This window comes from Carica papaya, chromosome 2, assembly GCF_054855325.1.
Source record: "Carica papaya isolate Zhongbai chromosome 2, ASM5485532v1, whole genome shotgun sequence".
Taxonomy (NCBI): Eukaryota; Viridiplantae; Streptophyta; class Magnoliopsida; order Brassicales; family Caricaceae; genus Carica; species Carica papaya.
This window is the reverse complement of record NC_142310.1, coordinates 6,134,018-6,150,751: the sequence shown is the minus strand read 5'-3', so window position 1 is coordinate 6,150,751 and position 16,734 is coordinate 6,134,018. Positions and strand designations below refer to the sequence as shown.

General features: G+C 33.3%; 3 protein-coding genes across 5 annotated transcripts; 2 read left to right on the top strand and 1 right to left on the bottom strand.

Moving 5' to 3' along the window:
• The first annotated feature begins 751 nt into the window (after positions 1–751).
• RPL23AB (ribosomal protein L23AB) lies at positions 752–2,828 on the top strand. Its single transcript, XM_022054879.2, has 4 exons — positions 752–859; positions 1,152–1,193; positions 2,000–2,363; positions 2,547–2,828. The coding sequence occupies exons 2-4, from the start codon at positions 1,181–1,183 to the stop codon at positions 2,629–2,631; spliced, it is 462 nt and encodes a 153-aa protein (XP_021910571.1). The 5' UTR covers positions 752–859; positions 1,152–1,180; the 3' UTR covers positions 2,632–2,828.
• A 292-nt stretch (positions 2,829–3,120) lies between these two features.
• PPL1 (PsbP-like protein 1) lies at positions 3,121–7,938 on the bottom strand. 3 transcript variants are annotated; one of them, XR_015816876.1, is made up of 10 exons: positions 7,745–7,938; positions 7,550–7,661; positions 6,730–6,810; positions 6,470–6,552; positions 6,221–6,343; positions 6,051–6,122; positions 5,682–5,778; positions 5,103–5,289; positions 3,489–3,770; positions 3,121–3,366 (listed from the first exon to the last, which is right to left on the bottom strand). XR_015816876.1 is itself a non-coding variant. In XM_022054878.2 (8 exons), exons 1-8 carry the CDS (start codon positions 7,805–7,807, stop codon positions 5,186–5,188), a joined length of 735 nt encoding a protein of 244 aa, XP_021910570.2. In that variant the 5' UTR covers positions 7,808–7,938; the 3' UTR covers positions 4,933–5,185. The 3 variants fall into 3 exon arrangements, 1 of the variants encoding a protein (XP_021910570.2); XR_015816877.1 differs by lacking the exons at positions 3,121–3,366; positions 3,489–3,770 and adding an exon at positions 3,970–4,810; XM_022054878.2 differs by lacking the exons at positions 3,121–3,366; positions 3,489–3,770 and having other exon boundaries at positions 4,933–5,289.
• LOC110824033 (ankyrin repeat-containing protein BDA1-like) lies at positions 3,373–4,833 on the top strand. Its single transcript, XM_022054540.2, has 2 exons — positions 3,373–3,982; positions 4,093–4,833. Exons 1-2 carry the CDS (start codon positions 3,386–3,388, stop codon positions 4,831–4,833), a joined length of 1,338 nt encoding a protein of 445 aa, XP_021910232.2. The 5' UTR covers positions 3,373–3,385.
• Positions 7,939–16,734: the final 8,796 nt, after the last annotated feature.

The following is a 16,734-nucleotide window of genomic DNA, read 5'->3' as shown; positions in this document are numbered from 1 at the left end:
TATTATCTCAAACCAAACTTTGAACCCGGTTATTACAAATATTCTTACTAAACTCAATTTGATATCACCATGAAGTAAAATTTATAATCGTTATAATCTTTATAATTTTTATAATCAGTGTATAGAGTCTACATGCAATGATATGATCTTTATAATATTTGTATTAGCACAAGATTTTTTATAAGTATAACTACATATATTTTATAATTATTTGATATATACACATACATCATTACACAATCTCTTATTGCCAACACTAAAGAATGCCAGTTTGATTTAAATTCGATAACTCTTATAAAGGATAAAGTATCAGTTTTAAATTGGTATTGAGTTGTGCATTTATATATATTTATTGTTCAAAAAAAGTTTATATATTTATAAAATTATATAAAAATGATATAATAAATATAAAAAATAATTTTTTAGAAAATATAAAAGATAATATTTTAAAAATGTTTAAACATCATGATCAATTTTATTATTACTTTTTCATTGTTAATTAATTTTTTTGAATGAAATATAATAAATTTAAAAAAATAAAAAATTGAAAATATTTTTATGTGTAAAATGACATACAGATACAATAATTAAGAAAAACTGTAATTATTTGAATAAAAAACTTTGAAAATTAATTAAAATGACGTTATTGCTAATATTGGAAAATGAAATAAAAGAACTTCATTAGTTTCAACTTTGACCTGATCCAATCAAGGTCCGATTTGGAGGCCCAAATTTGGTCCTAATTGTAAAATTAAGCCCGACCCGAAACAAGCTATTCGTAATTTGGGGCCTATAAGAAAGAGCATTTATCATCTTCGCTTGGCAGCAAAACCCTAATTCACCAGCCGCAGCTCTCCAGGTCAGTATTTCTCGCTGTTCTCTTGGCAGCCACTGTTTTCCTCTGCTGGTCCGTTAATGTAAATCTGTCTCTTGGTCAAGTAATAATCTTGTTTGTAGCATGACCTAATTACGAGATTTGTAGTTCTTGTTTAGGCTTGTATGTATATTTTCAATGTTTTTCTCAGTGTGTTTCTAGGTCCAAATGAACTGAAGTTACTGGGTGTTCAATGACCTCATTATCTTTTTTGGTTTTCTGTCGGTTTTTAACTTAAGTTGTTCATTTGCGCTTTTCGTTTTTGGTTATTTACCAGGTAAGGGTTTTTCGTGAGGCAGGGTTGAGATGGCTCCAAAGGGTAAGATTCTTCATTTTTTATTTGTTGTTACAGATTGCTTTTGCTTTTCTAATGTGGCTTACGATTTAACTGCATCTGTTGGTTTCTAACTTTCATATTTTGTTGTAAAGTATGTGTATTTACTACTAGTAGTTTTAGTTAAAATCTTGAACGTGAATTATATATGCAAACATATAATCTTTATATCTATATACATATAAATGGGATATTCATTAGTGTTGTTAGCCATCAACCTATTAAAATATATTCTTTAGTTTTTATTCTGCAATGAAAGATGAAAATGGAGTATACTCCATATTTTATGAGCTACCTTTCATGTTACTTTTATCCTTATTGCCATTTGCTATTACAAACAGTATTAATTTGATGAAGAGATGTGTATCATACCCAGGACTTCTTATTTTAATATGTGAAATTAGAGATTGATCTAGTGATATGGATTTTTCAAAAGGAAATGTTAACAGTAAGTTTAAATATTGAATTGTTGCTTGAAGCTTTATTTGGTCAGTAAGAATTGATTGATGTCTTTCTCTTCTAGCTAATTTGTTCTATAATGCCTTGAGATTATGGCATTAATAAGTTTTTTCTTTTTTTTATTGTAATGTGAAGTATGTTTATGTAGACCTGCTCCTGCAAAGTGTTTTCTGTCATGTACCTTTGCTGTACCTCTATCTTGTGGATTGTTTCTGTATTTGTTCCTTTTGCAATTAGAATATAGAAGAGTAGATTTGAAGCATAATGTTGAATGGTATCCACATATTTTTATATTTCTTGTCTTAGAAGACTTACTCCTTTGCCCCTTGCAGCTGACGGTACGAAAAAGGCCGACCCAAAGGCACAAGCAGTGAAAGCTGCCAAGGTTGTGAAATCAGGCCCAACATTCAAGAAGAAAGCTAAGAAGATCAGGACTAAGGTCACTTTTCACAGGCCGAAGACATTGACAAAGGAAAGGAACCCAAAGTACCCTCGTATCAGTGCTCCTGGCAGGAATAAGTTGGACCATTACCAAATTCTCAAATACCCTTTGACTACTGAGTCTGCAATGAAGAAGATTGAGGATAATAACACCCTAGTTTTCATTGTTGACATCCGTGCTGACAAGAAGAAGATTAAGGATGCAGTGAAGAAGATGTATGACATTCAGACCAAGAAGGTGAATACTCTGATCAGGTAAGCTGAGAACCACAACAACCATTCTGAGTTTATGCAATAACTTGTATTATATTAAAATGATAGCTTCATGACTGGTAACAGATTATTGGTTACTTTCTCTGCTTGTTTAATTTTATTTTCCCAGCTGGAACTTTAAAATGTTTTATCAGGTGAAGTTTAATCAAACTCGTTTTTATGCAGGCCTGATGGAACCAAGAAAGCTTATGTTAGGTTGACTCCTGATTACGATGCTTTGGATGTGGCCAACAAAATTGGAATCATCTAAGTTAAAATTTTGCTGTTACTTTTCATGAACAAATTAATGTCATCTATACCAAGACAGTTCTGTTAGGAATGATTCACCCTTGGGTGTTCAAGTTTTCAGTAGTTTGTATTGAGAACCTTTTCTTTTCCTACTTTTGTTTTATTATTTACATTATCCAAGATTTTTTATGAATGGTTTCAAGTCTTGTCTTCCCAGTACATTCATTAGTTGTGGAGTTTATACGTTCTGCCATTGTTTTTCTATTGGAACACTATTGGTAACACCCTTAAATCTAGCATAGGATTGCAAAGAGTACTGCAGAAGCAGTTTATAAACTTGATTGAGATGGTGGTAATTTGGGTCGATCTCATTTGAGGAAATTAATGTGTCACGGAAAATAGTATTAGCTGTTGAAATTGAGCTTTGTGGATATCAATAATAGGTGTGTATAAGATGCAACAGTGGTTACGTGTTCATATTTGTAGATCGGTAAGAACAAAATGTAAGGGCTCATTGATAATTACAAGGATGAATATATTTTTTTATCTTAAAATTAAATGAAGCCTTTGCAATTTTCTGTCTTGAAAATGCTCACTCTACATATTCAAATTATTAATATGCATATGGTGGGAAACCCAGTTTTAGACCGGGAAGTTTCCATCTACTAAAATCTAATGGCCGGCACCCAGTGCATAGTTTGCAACGCCTGCAAATTCTCAGCATTTCGGTTCTTATGTTGAGCTTTTGCTTGCTTTCCTGCATCATTGATTTCAATATGGATCAAAGATTAATACGTGCTTCTCAACAAGGGAATACTGATGAATTATATGGATTACTTGAAGAGAATGGATATCTTCTGGAGAGAATTGATCAGATACCTTTTATTGACACTCCGCTACACATAGCTGCATCTGCAGGGCATGTGGAATTTGCACTGGAAGTTATCAACTTAAAACCATCGTTTGCCAGAAAGCTTAGTCCAAGTGGATTTACTCCAATGCATCTTGCTTTGCAAAATAGGCAGTTCCATATGGTTCTTCAACTCTTGAAAATCAATCAATGTCTTGTTCGTGTCAAAGGGAAGAAGGGCATAACTCCTTTGCACCATGTAACTGGAGAAGGAGACACTGAACTTTTGTCTGATTTTCTTGTTGCTTGTCCTGAATCAATCAAGGAAGTTACTGTTAGAAATGAGACTGCCTTACACGTTGCCGTGGTAAACAATAGGTTGGAAGCTCTTGAAGTTCTCGTTGGATGGATCCAAAGGACTGCTCGTAAAGGTGCTAAATATATGGAACATGAAGTTGTGAATTGGCAGAACAATGATGGCAACACTGCTTTGCATCTTGCAGCAGAACGTAATCAACAACAGGCATGTTTTCTGAATTTATAAATCATTACATCTGTATTCACAGTATATAATTTTCTAAACATACTGGTTTAGAGACTGAATAAAACTTATATTTCCTGTGTATCACATAGTTGCTAAGCGTCCTACTAGGTTGCAGAGCTGTTAATAGAAACATCAAGAATCGAAGAGGCTTGACAGCTATGGACATTTTGCAAAGCCAAAGCGGAGGCCAAGAGAATAGCAGAGAAATTAGGTTTATGGTTCGCAAGGCTGGTGGTCTTAATCTTCCTAAAGTTTCAAGACAGGCTGAGTATTTTAGATCAAAAATTTCACCTACTGAGTCCGTGGCCACAGTCTTAACCCGGAAGAGAAACAATATATCAAGTGAGAAACGCAGTGCGCTACTCGTAGTGGCAGCTCTGATTATAACAGCTACATATCAAACAGCTCTTAGCCCTCCCGGAGGTGTATGGCAAGGTAATAATCCAGCTATTTCCAGCACTCCGTCTCCGGAGAATAACACTACCTTACTGCATAGTCCGGGGAGCGTAGTCATGGCTGGTTGGTTTCCATATCTCTGGCTTTCGAACTCGTTTGCTCTCTGGGTGTCGATATTGTTTACAGCAATCCTGCTTCCTACCAGTCTCTACAGTAGACTACTACTTTCGGCTCTATCATTATTGTCTGTATCCTATACTGTATCTATCACAGTCATATCCGAGACTGGTTGGCTTTTTATTCCTTCATATCTGCTTTTAGGTTGCTTTGGAATTACTCTTCCATTCCTCCAGTTAACTGGACCACTCCAGCGTCTTGAGCAGAGGATGGGTAAGAACCAGGTATTGTACTCTGCTTACAAAGTTTCAGATTGAATAAGTTTTGAAAAATTAAAGTTATAATTGGGAAGTAGTTTGAATGAGTTTTGTCAAGTGTAACATGCAGGAGTGTGATTATAAATTAACAGATTATAATTTAAAACAATTATAAACTCACTATTGATCTTTGTCATATTGAAAAACAAAAAAAGAACAAGAATGCTCCATGGAATAATGGAGTATGATTTCACAGAGATTCTCTTGTTAGAGTAAAAGAAGGAAAAGGAAAATGAGAGACACAATGGACAGAGAAACAGGCCACTTACAAATCTGGAAATTTCAAAATGGTGCCTTCAATTTAGAACTTGGTTGTCCCTAATCTAATGAACCAAAAAATTGATTAAGCAAGTCAAACATTGAAAATCTTGAAGGAGTCGATGACAGTGTGCAGTTTATCTTTCATCTTTTCCCACCTTCTTTCATTAGCCCCAGTTGTCAAAGTATAGAATTTACCTGCCAAAACACAATGCTAATCTCAATGAAAAAGCAGAATCATATACCAGAATTATATGACAAATGAAGTTTAATGCATATTTTCTACTGTTATAGTCCTCTCTGGTATCTATCATTTGAAATCCAAATAATTAACCAACTTTTTTTTATCATTATGCGATTTTGCAGAGAGGAAAGTAGGCTGATCTGATCCAAAGTCGAAATAATTGATGATGTAGCTCAAACTATGCCTAATCAACACATAAATCTTCTCAATGTATGGCCTAACTACTGGCTCCGAAATGGTACAAAGAGGCACTAGCCATGGAACTAAATAATGGAGCAGGCACCATGAGCAATGACCTATAGGCTCATAGCACCTCCCAACAGCATATCTCGGATTAGATTCATACCATTGCCAATAGATATTGTGCTTAGAGCGTGGCGAGTGTAGTTGGGAGCTTGGGCAACAAATTCAAATGTATAATAAGTTTTCCCATCATCTTCATGCTGTAGCATGCGTAAAAGAAATAAATTGATTAACAATACAGACTGCAATTGATTTTGAAAGAACAAGAGAGCTGGCTTTTCATACAACAATAAGGAAATTGGAAACTGGTGAATTTTGATAGAACTACTTGCTATTACAAAATCTAAAGATTGCTGAATATAGTATTAATAGTGACTAATTACGAAACCTGTAGCCAGTACATTCTGTATCTTGAAGTCAATCACCACCAGGATGTGCTTTAATTAATCAAGTTTTGGAGAAAATTACAAACCTCCGACACCTCAATTAGCTTTGTTTTCTGGGTTGGAGGGGCGAGAACCTTCTTAATTAATGTTTCAGCAACCTGTGATCATTGAATCATGAGTAATATGTAGCAAACATATGAAGAACATGGAAAAATTCGAAGTCCTCATTTCTATGTCACTGGATCTGAAGGCAAACCTGTTGAGGAGGTCCAAATTCTTGAATACTCCCTTTGCTAGTGGGGATCATATTTACACTGACACTTTCTAGAGGTTCGATGACATCTTTGAAAACCTTGTCTTGACCTTCAATGATTACTTCCTGACCTTTTCAAGAAGCAAAACTGTTAATATTATAACAACTCATTTTTTATAATGTTTATCCATTGACTACTGGAAAATTACAGGTAACGAAATCAAAAATGGAACTAGAATATAGCAACATTACCTGCCACCCAAATGGATATAGAAATGAATAGCCATCCTTTTTGTCCATCACTGACAGAAATCCCTTCTTAGTTTCTGCAGCAACTGAACCATATCAATCCTCTTAGGATATCAGCAACCATAATCCAAGAAACAAATTCACCGTATGCTTAGCAGGTGGCAGTTTGCTTTTATTGTAACTTGACCACATAATCAAACTAGGGTATTGAAACTCAGGTAAAACGCCTTGCTCCCTTTATATGCGGCAAAACTATTACTTACATGAGACAGGAGTTTGGTTAACCACTGAGATCCAAGGGGCAATGACACCAAGAGATATCATTTGACGTCTCCCACACCTATCTGCAACAAAAATAAAGCAGGTTGAAAGAAGATGAGTTACTCAATGTCAGCTTTTCATCTAGTCACATGAAAACTAGGAGCAAATATTATCATTCACTGCGTTGATAGACAAAGAAAGCGAAACACGATCACACAGTATGCATGTAAGCAGACGGTAACATCTAGTAGAAAAGGTGGCTAATATTATGAGGTTAAGTACTCCATGGACATTTTACATATTTCAACATCTGGGCAGGTGAGTAATCATATAAACTAACGTAGTATCTTCAGGAATGATTCATTTGTGATCTCATAATTTCTAAAACTGTTGAGTACATGTTTAAGTTATATTGCAAAATAAAATCCGCATGTGGAGACAATGTAATTTAGCAGGTCAATTCCAGATTAGGAATTTGACTCTCAGATTGAAATGTTTGGGAGAAAAAGAACTTCAAAAAGAAAATATAGAGAAGGACCCCTTGACTCAACAAACAAAATGGAAAACTAATTTATCTCGCTAAACCTAAAGAAGAGTAGTCATATTCCAGCTCACTTCAAAAAGAAATTCTTACAATTTCCAAAACTCTAACTCTTCCTACACATTATGTTGTGCACAACGATAAGTTAACTAATAACTTGCTTCTCTGTTCAATGTAATTAAAGAAAACAATGGAGAAAGAATCAAGCCGATTGCAATATCATTATGAATAGAATATACAAGCAATGCGCAGAACTATCATTATCCAATTGAGACGGTAACCTTGAAAATGAGAAGTAGTTGAAGGAGGTGATGATTGCTCAGCTCGTACAAGAAACGAAATGCTTCTTTTACTGCAAGGAAGAAATCCACCATGTCTTTGTTGCCCTCCCACCTGATACATCAAATCCGCACATCACAAATACATATGAGAAATGCAAACATGTACACAGAGAAATTGAGAGATTGAGAGATAACCCGCGGGAAGGAGTTGAGCAGAAGTGTTTGATTAGCTGAAGGCGTGCGTTGCAGAGAAGCCATTTGCGTTGTTTGTGTCTTTAATGGCAGCTAGTGAAGGTGAAAACGAAGGAAGAGTATAGGAAAACAGAGTGGTGTATGCGTATGAGCTCTGTGGTGGAGAGCTGATATCGATCAGCAGTTTATCTTTTTCCTTCTGTTTATCCATTTGAAGAGAAATAATTATTTTTTAAAATTGATAAATAATTATTTTATCATATAATATTTTCTTTATTTTTTTGAATGGAGGATGAAACCCCTTGGCAAAATCCAAGTTAGTTTTGAGAAATATTTTCCTAAATCTTTTTTCTCACACACACATATATACGTATACATGTTTTTAGAAATAAAAAGTAGAGAAAAGTTACATTTTTATAATAATTAAAATATAAATAAAATGATTTTATAAAATTGTTATAAATAATATTTAAAAAATATTTCTTTATTATTATTTTTTAATGTCCATTAATTTTTATTATTTTGTGCTAAATATGTATAATAAAAAAAAGTAAATTAAAAAATTAGTTCCTGAAATTTGAACTTGCTGAAATTTTTTTCCTAATATTTTTTGTTACAATTTAATTCTCAAAAGTTAAATATCTATTTATATCATAAATGAGAAAACGAAAATAACTAAGTTATGTTTAGAGATATAAAAAAAATCCATTTTTAAATTTAACATAATTAAAAAAATAAAAAAGAATTTAAAAATAACTTATTTTATATAAATATTATTAGATTTTTATTAATAAATAAACTTAATGTGAGTCTCAGTGCGCATAACAGACTATTAGTTTATTTGACTCGTTTAAAAGTGATCAATTACGGTTAAACGATTATGAGTTTTAATGCATCGGATTTAAATATAAACTTATAACATGTACAGATACCATATTTATATTTTCTCATTTTATTATTGGTAAAATAGAAAATAATAAAAGTCAATAATATTCCGTCAGCAGTGAAAATCAGTGTTTTACTGTCATGAACCATACCCCGTTTTATAGGATAATGACTGAAGTATACTTACTTAAATCACATATATTCAAGTTAAGTAAAATAACTTAACTTTATTAATCATAACAGAGTCGCAGATGCATTATATCCCTTAAATGTAAAGCATAAATATATGTATGAGACTCTAAATTTTCTTACTTATATTATTAAATAAAAGTACGAAACAATAACCTTAATTTTAGAATCTAGTTTTAAAATTTTCTGCTGAATCACCGCTACAGAATATTTGGAGAGTGATAGAGGGGGGTGAGATAAAATATCTAATAAATGATATTATAAAATTACAGTGTAGTGCATGCAATATATAATTTTTTTCCACACAACAAAATATATATCATATAATTTTTTTTAAATATATATGAATCAAAAGACGAATGCATAAATCAAAAAACATATTTACAATTGTTTCGTTGTATACTTTATTACTATTATGGAGAATCAATTAGTTATCATACATTATCTGTAGACACAGATACTTATCATTGATTGCCCATGTAACCAAACACGAAATGACATACATTAGTACCTTAAAACATTGCTACCCCCGAACACGAAATAGTTAGGGCACACGGATAAGATTATTTTCTCATACACCCAAATACAGAACAGTTATATATAGGTACACACTTATCACTTTGCTAATACACGCAAACACGAAACATTATGTATGCCCATATTGAAGTCTAACATAATGCAGGTACTTCCAGAACAACTTCTTTTCATAATAAGTTATGCATATATATCAAAATCACATTTCAAAAATACAAAACCAAATAATACTTATATCAAAGTAAAATTTTAATGAATATTTACTTAGTAAATACGAAAAATAAATTAAATATTTGCACATTTTTATACTGAAAATACGTAAAATACTTCAAAACTACACAAACTATGAATACATAATATCCACTTACCTTAACTTCTTAGCAGTCGTAATCTTAATTTCAGCAGAGTTCCGGTTTTATTTACGTTATTTTCTCTTAAAAATTCGACAGAGTTTCAAGATGATTTTTTGTCACTTTCTTGACTCAAAAATATCAATACAATACTAAAAAACTAATAACAAAAATTAAAGAGAAACTGAACTTCAAAACTTAAGAAAAAGCTTATATTTTTAATAGTTTATAACCTCCTTTTGATCGTGAGTTTTCTTACTCTTTTTTTACTTTCACTAATTTAGTAGAGTTTTTCCAAAATTTTTATTTAAAATATCAAAATACTCTTAAAAATCACATATTTTGTACTTTCTCTTCTTCTTTTACATATATGCTTCTTACTATTTTTCTCTTATCTCAAATATTTCTTTCTCCCTTCTCTCATCCCCTATTTATAGGAGTGAGAACTCACGAGAGAAAGGTTGTCACTATTCTATCATGTCACTTTATTCAAAAGTTGTCACCTTTCATCATGTCATTTCATCTAAAAAGTTACCACTTTTCACATGTCACTTCATTTAAAATGTTACTAATTTTCACATGTCATTTCATTTAAAAGGTTATCAATTTTCACATGTCATTTCATCTAAAAATTGTCACTTTCTGTTATATTATTTTATCTAAAAATTATCATTTTTCATTATACAACTTCATTTAAAAGGTTCTCACATTTTTTCATGTATTTTCATGCTTATTCTAACTCATTCATCATTATCTATCATTTTTTCATCTAACTTTAAACTATATTCTTAACTTTATTATATATTTCCAAACATATATAAATGCTAAATTAAATATATCAAACATCATAATTAACTCGGATATATTTTCAAACTACCACATTTACAATTACATGTTGATTTGAAAAATCTACTGCATGATACAAAGATTTTTTTCGTTATGAATTCATGTATACTTTCGTGTTTATACTCTTTAATTCAGTACGAGTTTACTTATTATTTTTCAGATCTAGTTTGACTCGATTTCTAACAAATATGAACTATTTTTTTTTTTGAATTTTTTAATTATCTTCAAATTTAAAATGAGTTATTTTTTAAAATATCCAATGGTTATTTAATTAGTTTAATTTTTTAAACCATAAAATATGTGTAAATTTGATCTTTGAAATGTATATAAAATGTAATGATTAAATTGTGTTAAAAAATGTAAAACTTAGACTTAATTTATAAGATTGTTAAAAATTGTAAAAAATAAATAAATTTTAAAATAATTTTGGTGAATTTTCTGTTTATCATTTTTGAAATACTTAATAATGTAAATATCAAAATCTTTGAAAAAGAAATAAAAAAATACGATAATAAAAACATATAAAACTCAGGCTAATTTATCAAGATTGTTAAAAATTGTAAAGAAAAAATGGATTAATTTTCTATTTATTATTTTTGGAAATACTTAGAAATTGCAACGCTGCAACGTCATGCGTTATTGACCCAACAATCTCTTTTTTAATCCAAAACATTTATTTCTTTTTTCAATTCAATTTATTAGTAATTAGTAAGTTTATATGTTAATACATTTTTGTTTTGTATGAAATAATGTGGTAGAATCTACATTGCTTAAATTATTATTTTTTGTTATCTTCACATAGTAAGATATCACAATTCTTATCATTCAAATCTTTAATATTTTTGTTAATCATAATTACAAATTATATTTAAAAGAGTATATGATCAAATATTATGATAGTATATGTCTCATAAAAAAAATTATTAACCATGAGTTTAAATTATGAGTGAGCATTGAATAATATCTTATTTAGTCTTTAATTTTTAATACTAAAAATTAAAATAATAAATATATAAATTGTAACACCTGGAGTCAGGATTTAAGCTCGGGACGATAAAATTTATATTAATAATAATTTTAGAAATTTTTAGTTTTAATTTTTTTTTAGAATTTTTGAACAAATATGCATTTTGAATGTATTTGAAAATAATTTAAAAAGAATTAGTCATACTGAAAATAAGAAATGACCCGTTTAAAATGAAATTTTGAAAACTGGGGCTAAAGTGCAAAATTAAAAAAAAAATGGTCATATAGGACCCACGTCAGCAGCATGACTAGTCGTCGTGCACCGCATGGAAGACATGTCAGTAAGCATTCCACGCGGGTAATCCGCGTGCCAATCAATTCAACGACCTAGATTTACTGTAATATCTGGATCGAAAGAATGACCCAAGACAAAATTTTTATTTTTTAATTATTAATTTAAAAATTATTTATTAATTTATTTTATTTTTATCTAAGTAGAATTTTGAAAAAAAAAATGAATCAGGGGACGAGACTGAAAATAATTTTGGAAAAAAATGGTGAAAATTTAGGTTCTGGTGATGTTTTTGAAAAAAAAAATAGAAACAGGGAGTTAAAGTGCAAATAAAGAAAGTTCGACCACGTATGACTGCCTAGTCAGCAGTTCTGACGAACCGGAGTGCGCCACGTGGCAAGACGTGCTGACGTCGGTGCCACGCGAGAAGCCACGCTGGCAATCCGCGTGCTCCGCGATCGAACGACTTAGGATCGATCTCGCGTACATGAACGGTCCGAATTCATTTTCTCTTTAAGTGCAATTGAACGGTTAAGATTAATCGCAATGAACGGTCTATATTCATTTCTTCCTTAGGTGCAATCGAACGAACGAGATCGATCATGATGGATGGCTTAGATTAATGCAGGATGGTTATAAATACTTCGTATCACACGAAAACCTGAATCCTAACCGCTAGTCCCCGCCGGAGAAAAAGAACCAGACTCTAGATAAGGAGGCCGACCGCCAACTGCCGCTGCACCAGAACCACCACCGACCGCTAAAAAAGGGAAAAATTCTCCTTACCAGCTCAGAATTTGATTTCGAGTGCGCTTGTGGCCAAATCAGAGCAAAAGGGACAGCGGATGAGCTGAAATTGCGGAGAAAGTCCGGCGGAGTTGTTGTGGCTAAAACTCCAAAATTTCTCCGATGAGCCTTTATTCGATTCTCGTTTCACGTAATTTTTCGATCATTGTGTTCATTGTCCTTTTTTGTGCATGGTAGCTGAAGAAAGAAGCTTAGTCGTGAAGGAGGACTGACAAAGCAGCCATATCCTGAGGTCACCCCCCCCCCCCCCCCCCCCCCCCCCCCCCGCTGATAGGTTTGGTTTTTTGTGATTTCCTAGCCAATCGAGGCCCCTAACGTATTTTTTTGTAGGAATACGGTCAAAACCGACCAAAAACAGGCTAGGTTGATGCGAACCGCTGCCATGGGCTACGAAGTTGATGCAAGAGCACGGCGGCGCCCTCGTGCCGAAACCCCAAAATTAGTCGGAATGAGTTTTGGACATCGATTTTGAATTTTTTTGGATATTTTTAAGTATGTGACGAGTGTTTTGAATTTTATAGAAAAAATTCAGGGAACCCAATACCCGTTAGGAGGCATAGTAGACAGTTCGACATCTCAAAACACCGATCCGAGTAAGAGTCCCTCACCATATTCTCTGTTACAGTAAATTGAGGCTTAACGATGTATGATTTTGTATTTTTGTAAAAAATTAAAAAGTCCTAAAAATAATTACAGATTACTAGTGGAGTCAGAACCGGTTAGTTCACAATTGTCTTGATTTCCTATTTATTTTCTTGTACTGTCTTACTTGTTTGATTTTCATATAGTATATATTATGAATTTATAGTTCAATAGTTTTATCAACTTATTTAGTTATTTTGGTTATATATCATCAGCATGAATGTAGTTTAATTGATATATGAATATGATATGAGATATTGGTATGAGTTTATTGGTTGTTTGTTGATAAAAATCTGTATATGAAAGACTTACTGATTACTTAGAAAAAGGGCGGATGAGCCCGGTATATAGGGAACCCTACAATGAATGTTACCTCAGTCAGACGGGGCTGATAAGTCCCTTATCAGAAAAATTTTGGAGATATGGTTCACCTTCATATCGGACAGGATATCAAGGTGATAAAATATTTGGCGCTCATTACCGGACGGGGTATGGGGACAACTAGTTAATTATAAAATTGGATATTGGATTCACGAGTAGGAAGAACACCCTTATGGACCCCCAAGGGTATCAATAAGTAGGTAAGAAAGGAAAGCTATTGCTTCTCGTTTTCATATACATGAAAGTGAAAAGTTATATGGATATGGGTCTTCAAGTTTTAAATGTATTTAAATAAAGTAATGACTCCATTAATTATTTTTCTGATTTTTTTATCAATATTCAGTTTTCCGTATCTGTAATTAGTATGATATTTTTACTGGGTTAATGTAGCTCACCCTTTCATTAACTATTTTAGATCAAAATGACCAATATTCAGATTCTGATCAATAAGAGGGTTATGAGTAGTTCATTATCTGGACTTCCTTTAAGTGCTAGTGAAGGTTGTCTTATGATACTTAGTTATTCGCTTTTCATTTTATTTCTTTAATTTCCATTTGTCTTTTAGAAGAGACATTCTTATAGCCCTATTGGGCATTTAAAATTATTATGTAAAGAATGTAAACCCTAACTCTATTAATCTCTTTTGTATTTAATTTATGAATTTATTTTTCTTTAAGTTCTAGGCCTCTACAGTTGGTATTAGAGTCGCATTCCTCGAAAATATTCCTTGCACAAAGACTTAAAAATACCAAATACAAACTATCATTCAATCTTTTCTTGTTAAATATAGGTACAAGAAAATGAGGAGAGGAAGACCCCCACTAAATCGAGCAGTCTGGGATGGCTCACTTTAAGAGGATGTTGACTGGCTCTTTGATGTGTTAGAGAGATTCATCTCTGTTCAGCAGGCCTGGGAGGAAAGGAGGGAGCTGTCTGACCCTCCCCCGCTGCCATAATTTGAGCCACCCTTGCAGCGGAAAGATTCGGAGCCACCCCGGTACAACCTTGCTCCTCCACCGTACTATCCGGCACCACCACAGTACAATCTGATGCATCTACCGCATCATCCAGTACCGCTACAGTACAATTTGGTGCTCCACCATATCATCTGGCACCAACATAGGGCCACTCGGTCCCTCTCCAACACAATCCAGTTCCTCTTCCACAGGATCCAGTTCTACTCATGATGGACCCAGGCTACATTGAAATATACAAAGACTAAACCCATCTATCTTTGTAGGTTCATCCTATTTTGAAGAGACTGAGTATTGGTTAGTTGAGACAGAGAAGGCTTTGGCGACTCTTGGGGTGGTTCTCGAATAGAAGGTTGTACTTGTCACCTACATGCTTGTGGGACAGGCAGGCCGCTGGTGGCAGCTCAAGCAAGCCACCCTGTTCGATCCAGTCACTTGGGAACAGTTTCTGATGGCCTTTAATGTAAAGTATCTCCTAGAACACCTCTAACATTTGAAGGAGATAGAGTTTACACACCTAGTTAAGTGTGGGATGACTGTGTCAAAGTATGCTCGAAGGTTCGTAGAGTTGGGCCAATATTCTCCTAAAAGAATGATGGATGAAAGCAGGAAGATAAAGAAGTTCGAGTGAGGCATTCGTCCTAAGATTAGACAACAGCTATACGTATTTGAGCTTAATACCTACTCAGCCGTTCTGGCCAAGGCACAGTTAGTGGAAAGGAACCTTTTCATCTTTCCTCCAGCAGTGGAGAATCCTAAACCCTTGATTTCACATCGTAGACCAGCACCCACTACACCAGTTCAGCAGAATAAGAGGTCTAGGCTAGTGACTTAGGCTCCTCCTTAGGCTCCGGTAACAGGACGTGGTAGAACTTGCCAGCATTGTGGCAAAGATCATGGGGACCAACTTTGCTATCGTCTCAATAATACTTGTTGTATATGTGAAAGTACCCAACATTACACGAGAGAGTGCCCGCAGAATTAGAAGCAAGTCAGACCTCCTATATAGGGCAGAACTTACAACCTAACTCAGCAGGATGCTGAAGCCAACCCGGATGTGATACAGAGTACGTACACTATCTGTAATCATCTTGTATATATTTTGATTGATACTGGTACTTCACATTCGTTTGTATCATACACTTTTACATAAAACTTAAATGTATCACCGAAAGACTTAATTTTATATTGTTTGTATCTACTTCTAGAAGTAGGATAATACTAGGAAATGTTATATACAAAGTTTGTATCCTATACATAACAAGCAGGAAATTGAGTATGGATCTGATAGAGATTGACACGACAGACTTTGATGTAATCTTGAAAATGAACTGGTTAGCTACATACCAAACCACTGTATATTATTTTCACAAAAAATTTGTATTCAACCCTTTTAACAAAGAACCATTTACAGGTTAATGAAAATTTTAAATGTTATTTTTTCATGGTAATTTTCAGTAGTTCGAGACTTTCCGAATTTATCCTAACAAACTACCCGGACTACCAATAAATATGGAAGTTGAGTTCACCATAGATCTTCAGTTTGACACCCAAGCTATCTCTGTTGCCCCTTACTGCATGAGCCGTGTTGAGATGGAAGAACGAAGAAAACAGATCAATGAATTGTAAGATAGTGGATTCATCCGACATAGCGTATCTCTTTGGGGTGCTGGAGTCACATTTGCAAGAAAAATGGATGAGACGTTATGATTGTGTATTGACTACAGAAGATTGAACCGAGTTACAATCAATAACAAATACCCCCTCTCCAAAATTGATGACCTTTTTTACTAGTTGCAGGATGTTCAGGTCTTCTCCAAAATAGATTTGCGTTCAGGTTATCACCATATAAAGATCAAGGCAGAAGACATTCCCAAGACAACTTTCGGAATCAGGTACAAATATTATGAATTCCTAGTCATGCCCTTTAAACTAACTAAAACACCATCTATTTTTATGGACTTGATGAACAGGATTTTCAGACAATTTTTGGATCGGTTTGTCATTGTGTTTATCGATGATATTTTGGTCTATTCAAAAAGTAGATAGGAACACGCTCAAAATCTAAATTAGATTTTATAAGTTCTCAGGGAGAAGAAACTATATGCAAAATTGAGTAAATGTGGG

Excerpts from the sequence above, each read along its gene's own strand:
- RPL23AB (XM_022054879.2), top strand. Across the intron at positions 2,364-2,546 it reads AAGGTGAATACTCTGATCAG|GCCTGATGGAACCAAGAAAG; the intron begins GTAAGCTGAGAA and ends GTTTTTATGCAG.
- PPL1 (XM_022054878.2), bottom strand. The coding sequence starts at position 7,807 with ATGGCTTCTCTGCAACGCACGCCTTCAGCTAATCAAACACTTCTGCTC. Across the intron at positions 6,811-7,549 it reads AACTACTTCTCATTTTCAAG|ATAGGTGTGGGAGACGTCAA; the intron begins GTTACCGTCTCA and ends TTTTTGTTGCAG. Across the intron at positions 5,290-5,681 it reads CACAATATCTATTGGCAATG|GTAAATTCTATACTTTGACA; the intron begins GTATGAATCTAA and ends GTGTTTTGGCAG.
- LOC110824033 (XM_022054540.2), top strand. The coding sequence starts at position 3,386 with ATGGATCAAAGATTAATACGTGCTTCTCAACAAGGGAATACTGATGAA. Across the intron at positions 3,983-4,092 it reads CAGAACGTAATCAACAACAG|TTGCTAAGCGTCCTACTAGG; the intron begins GCATGTTTTCTG and ends TGTATCACATAG.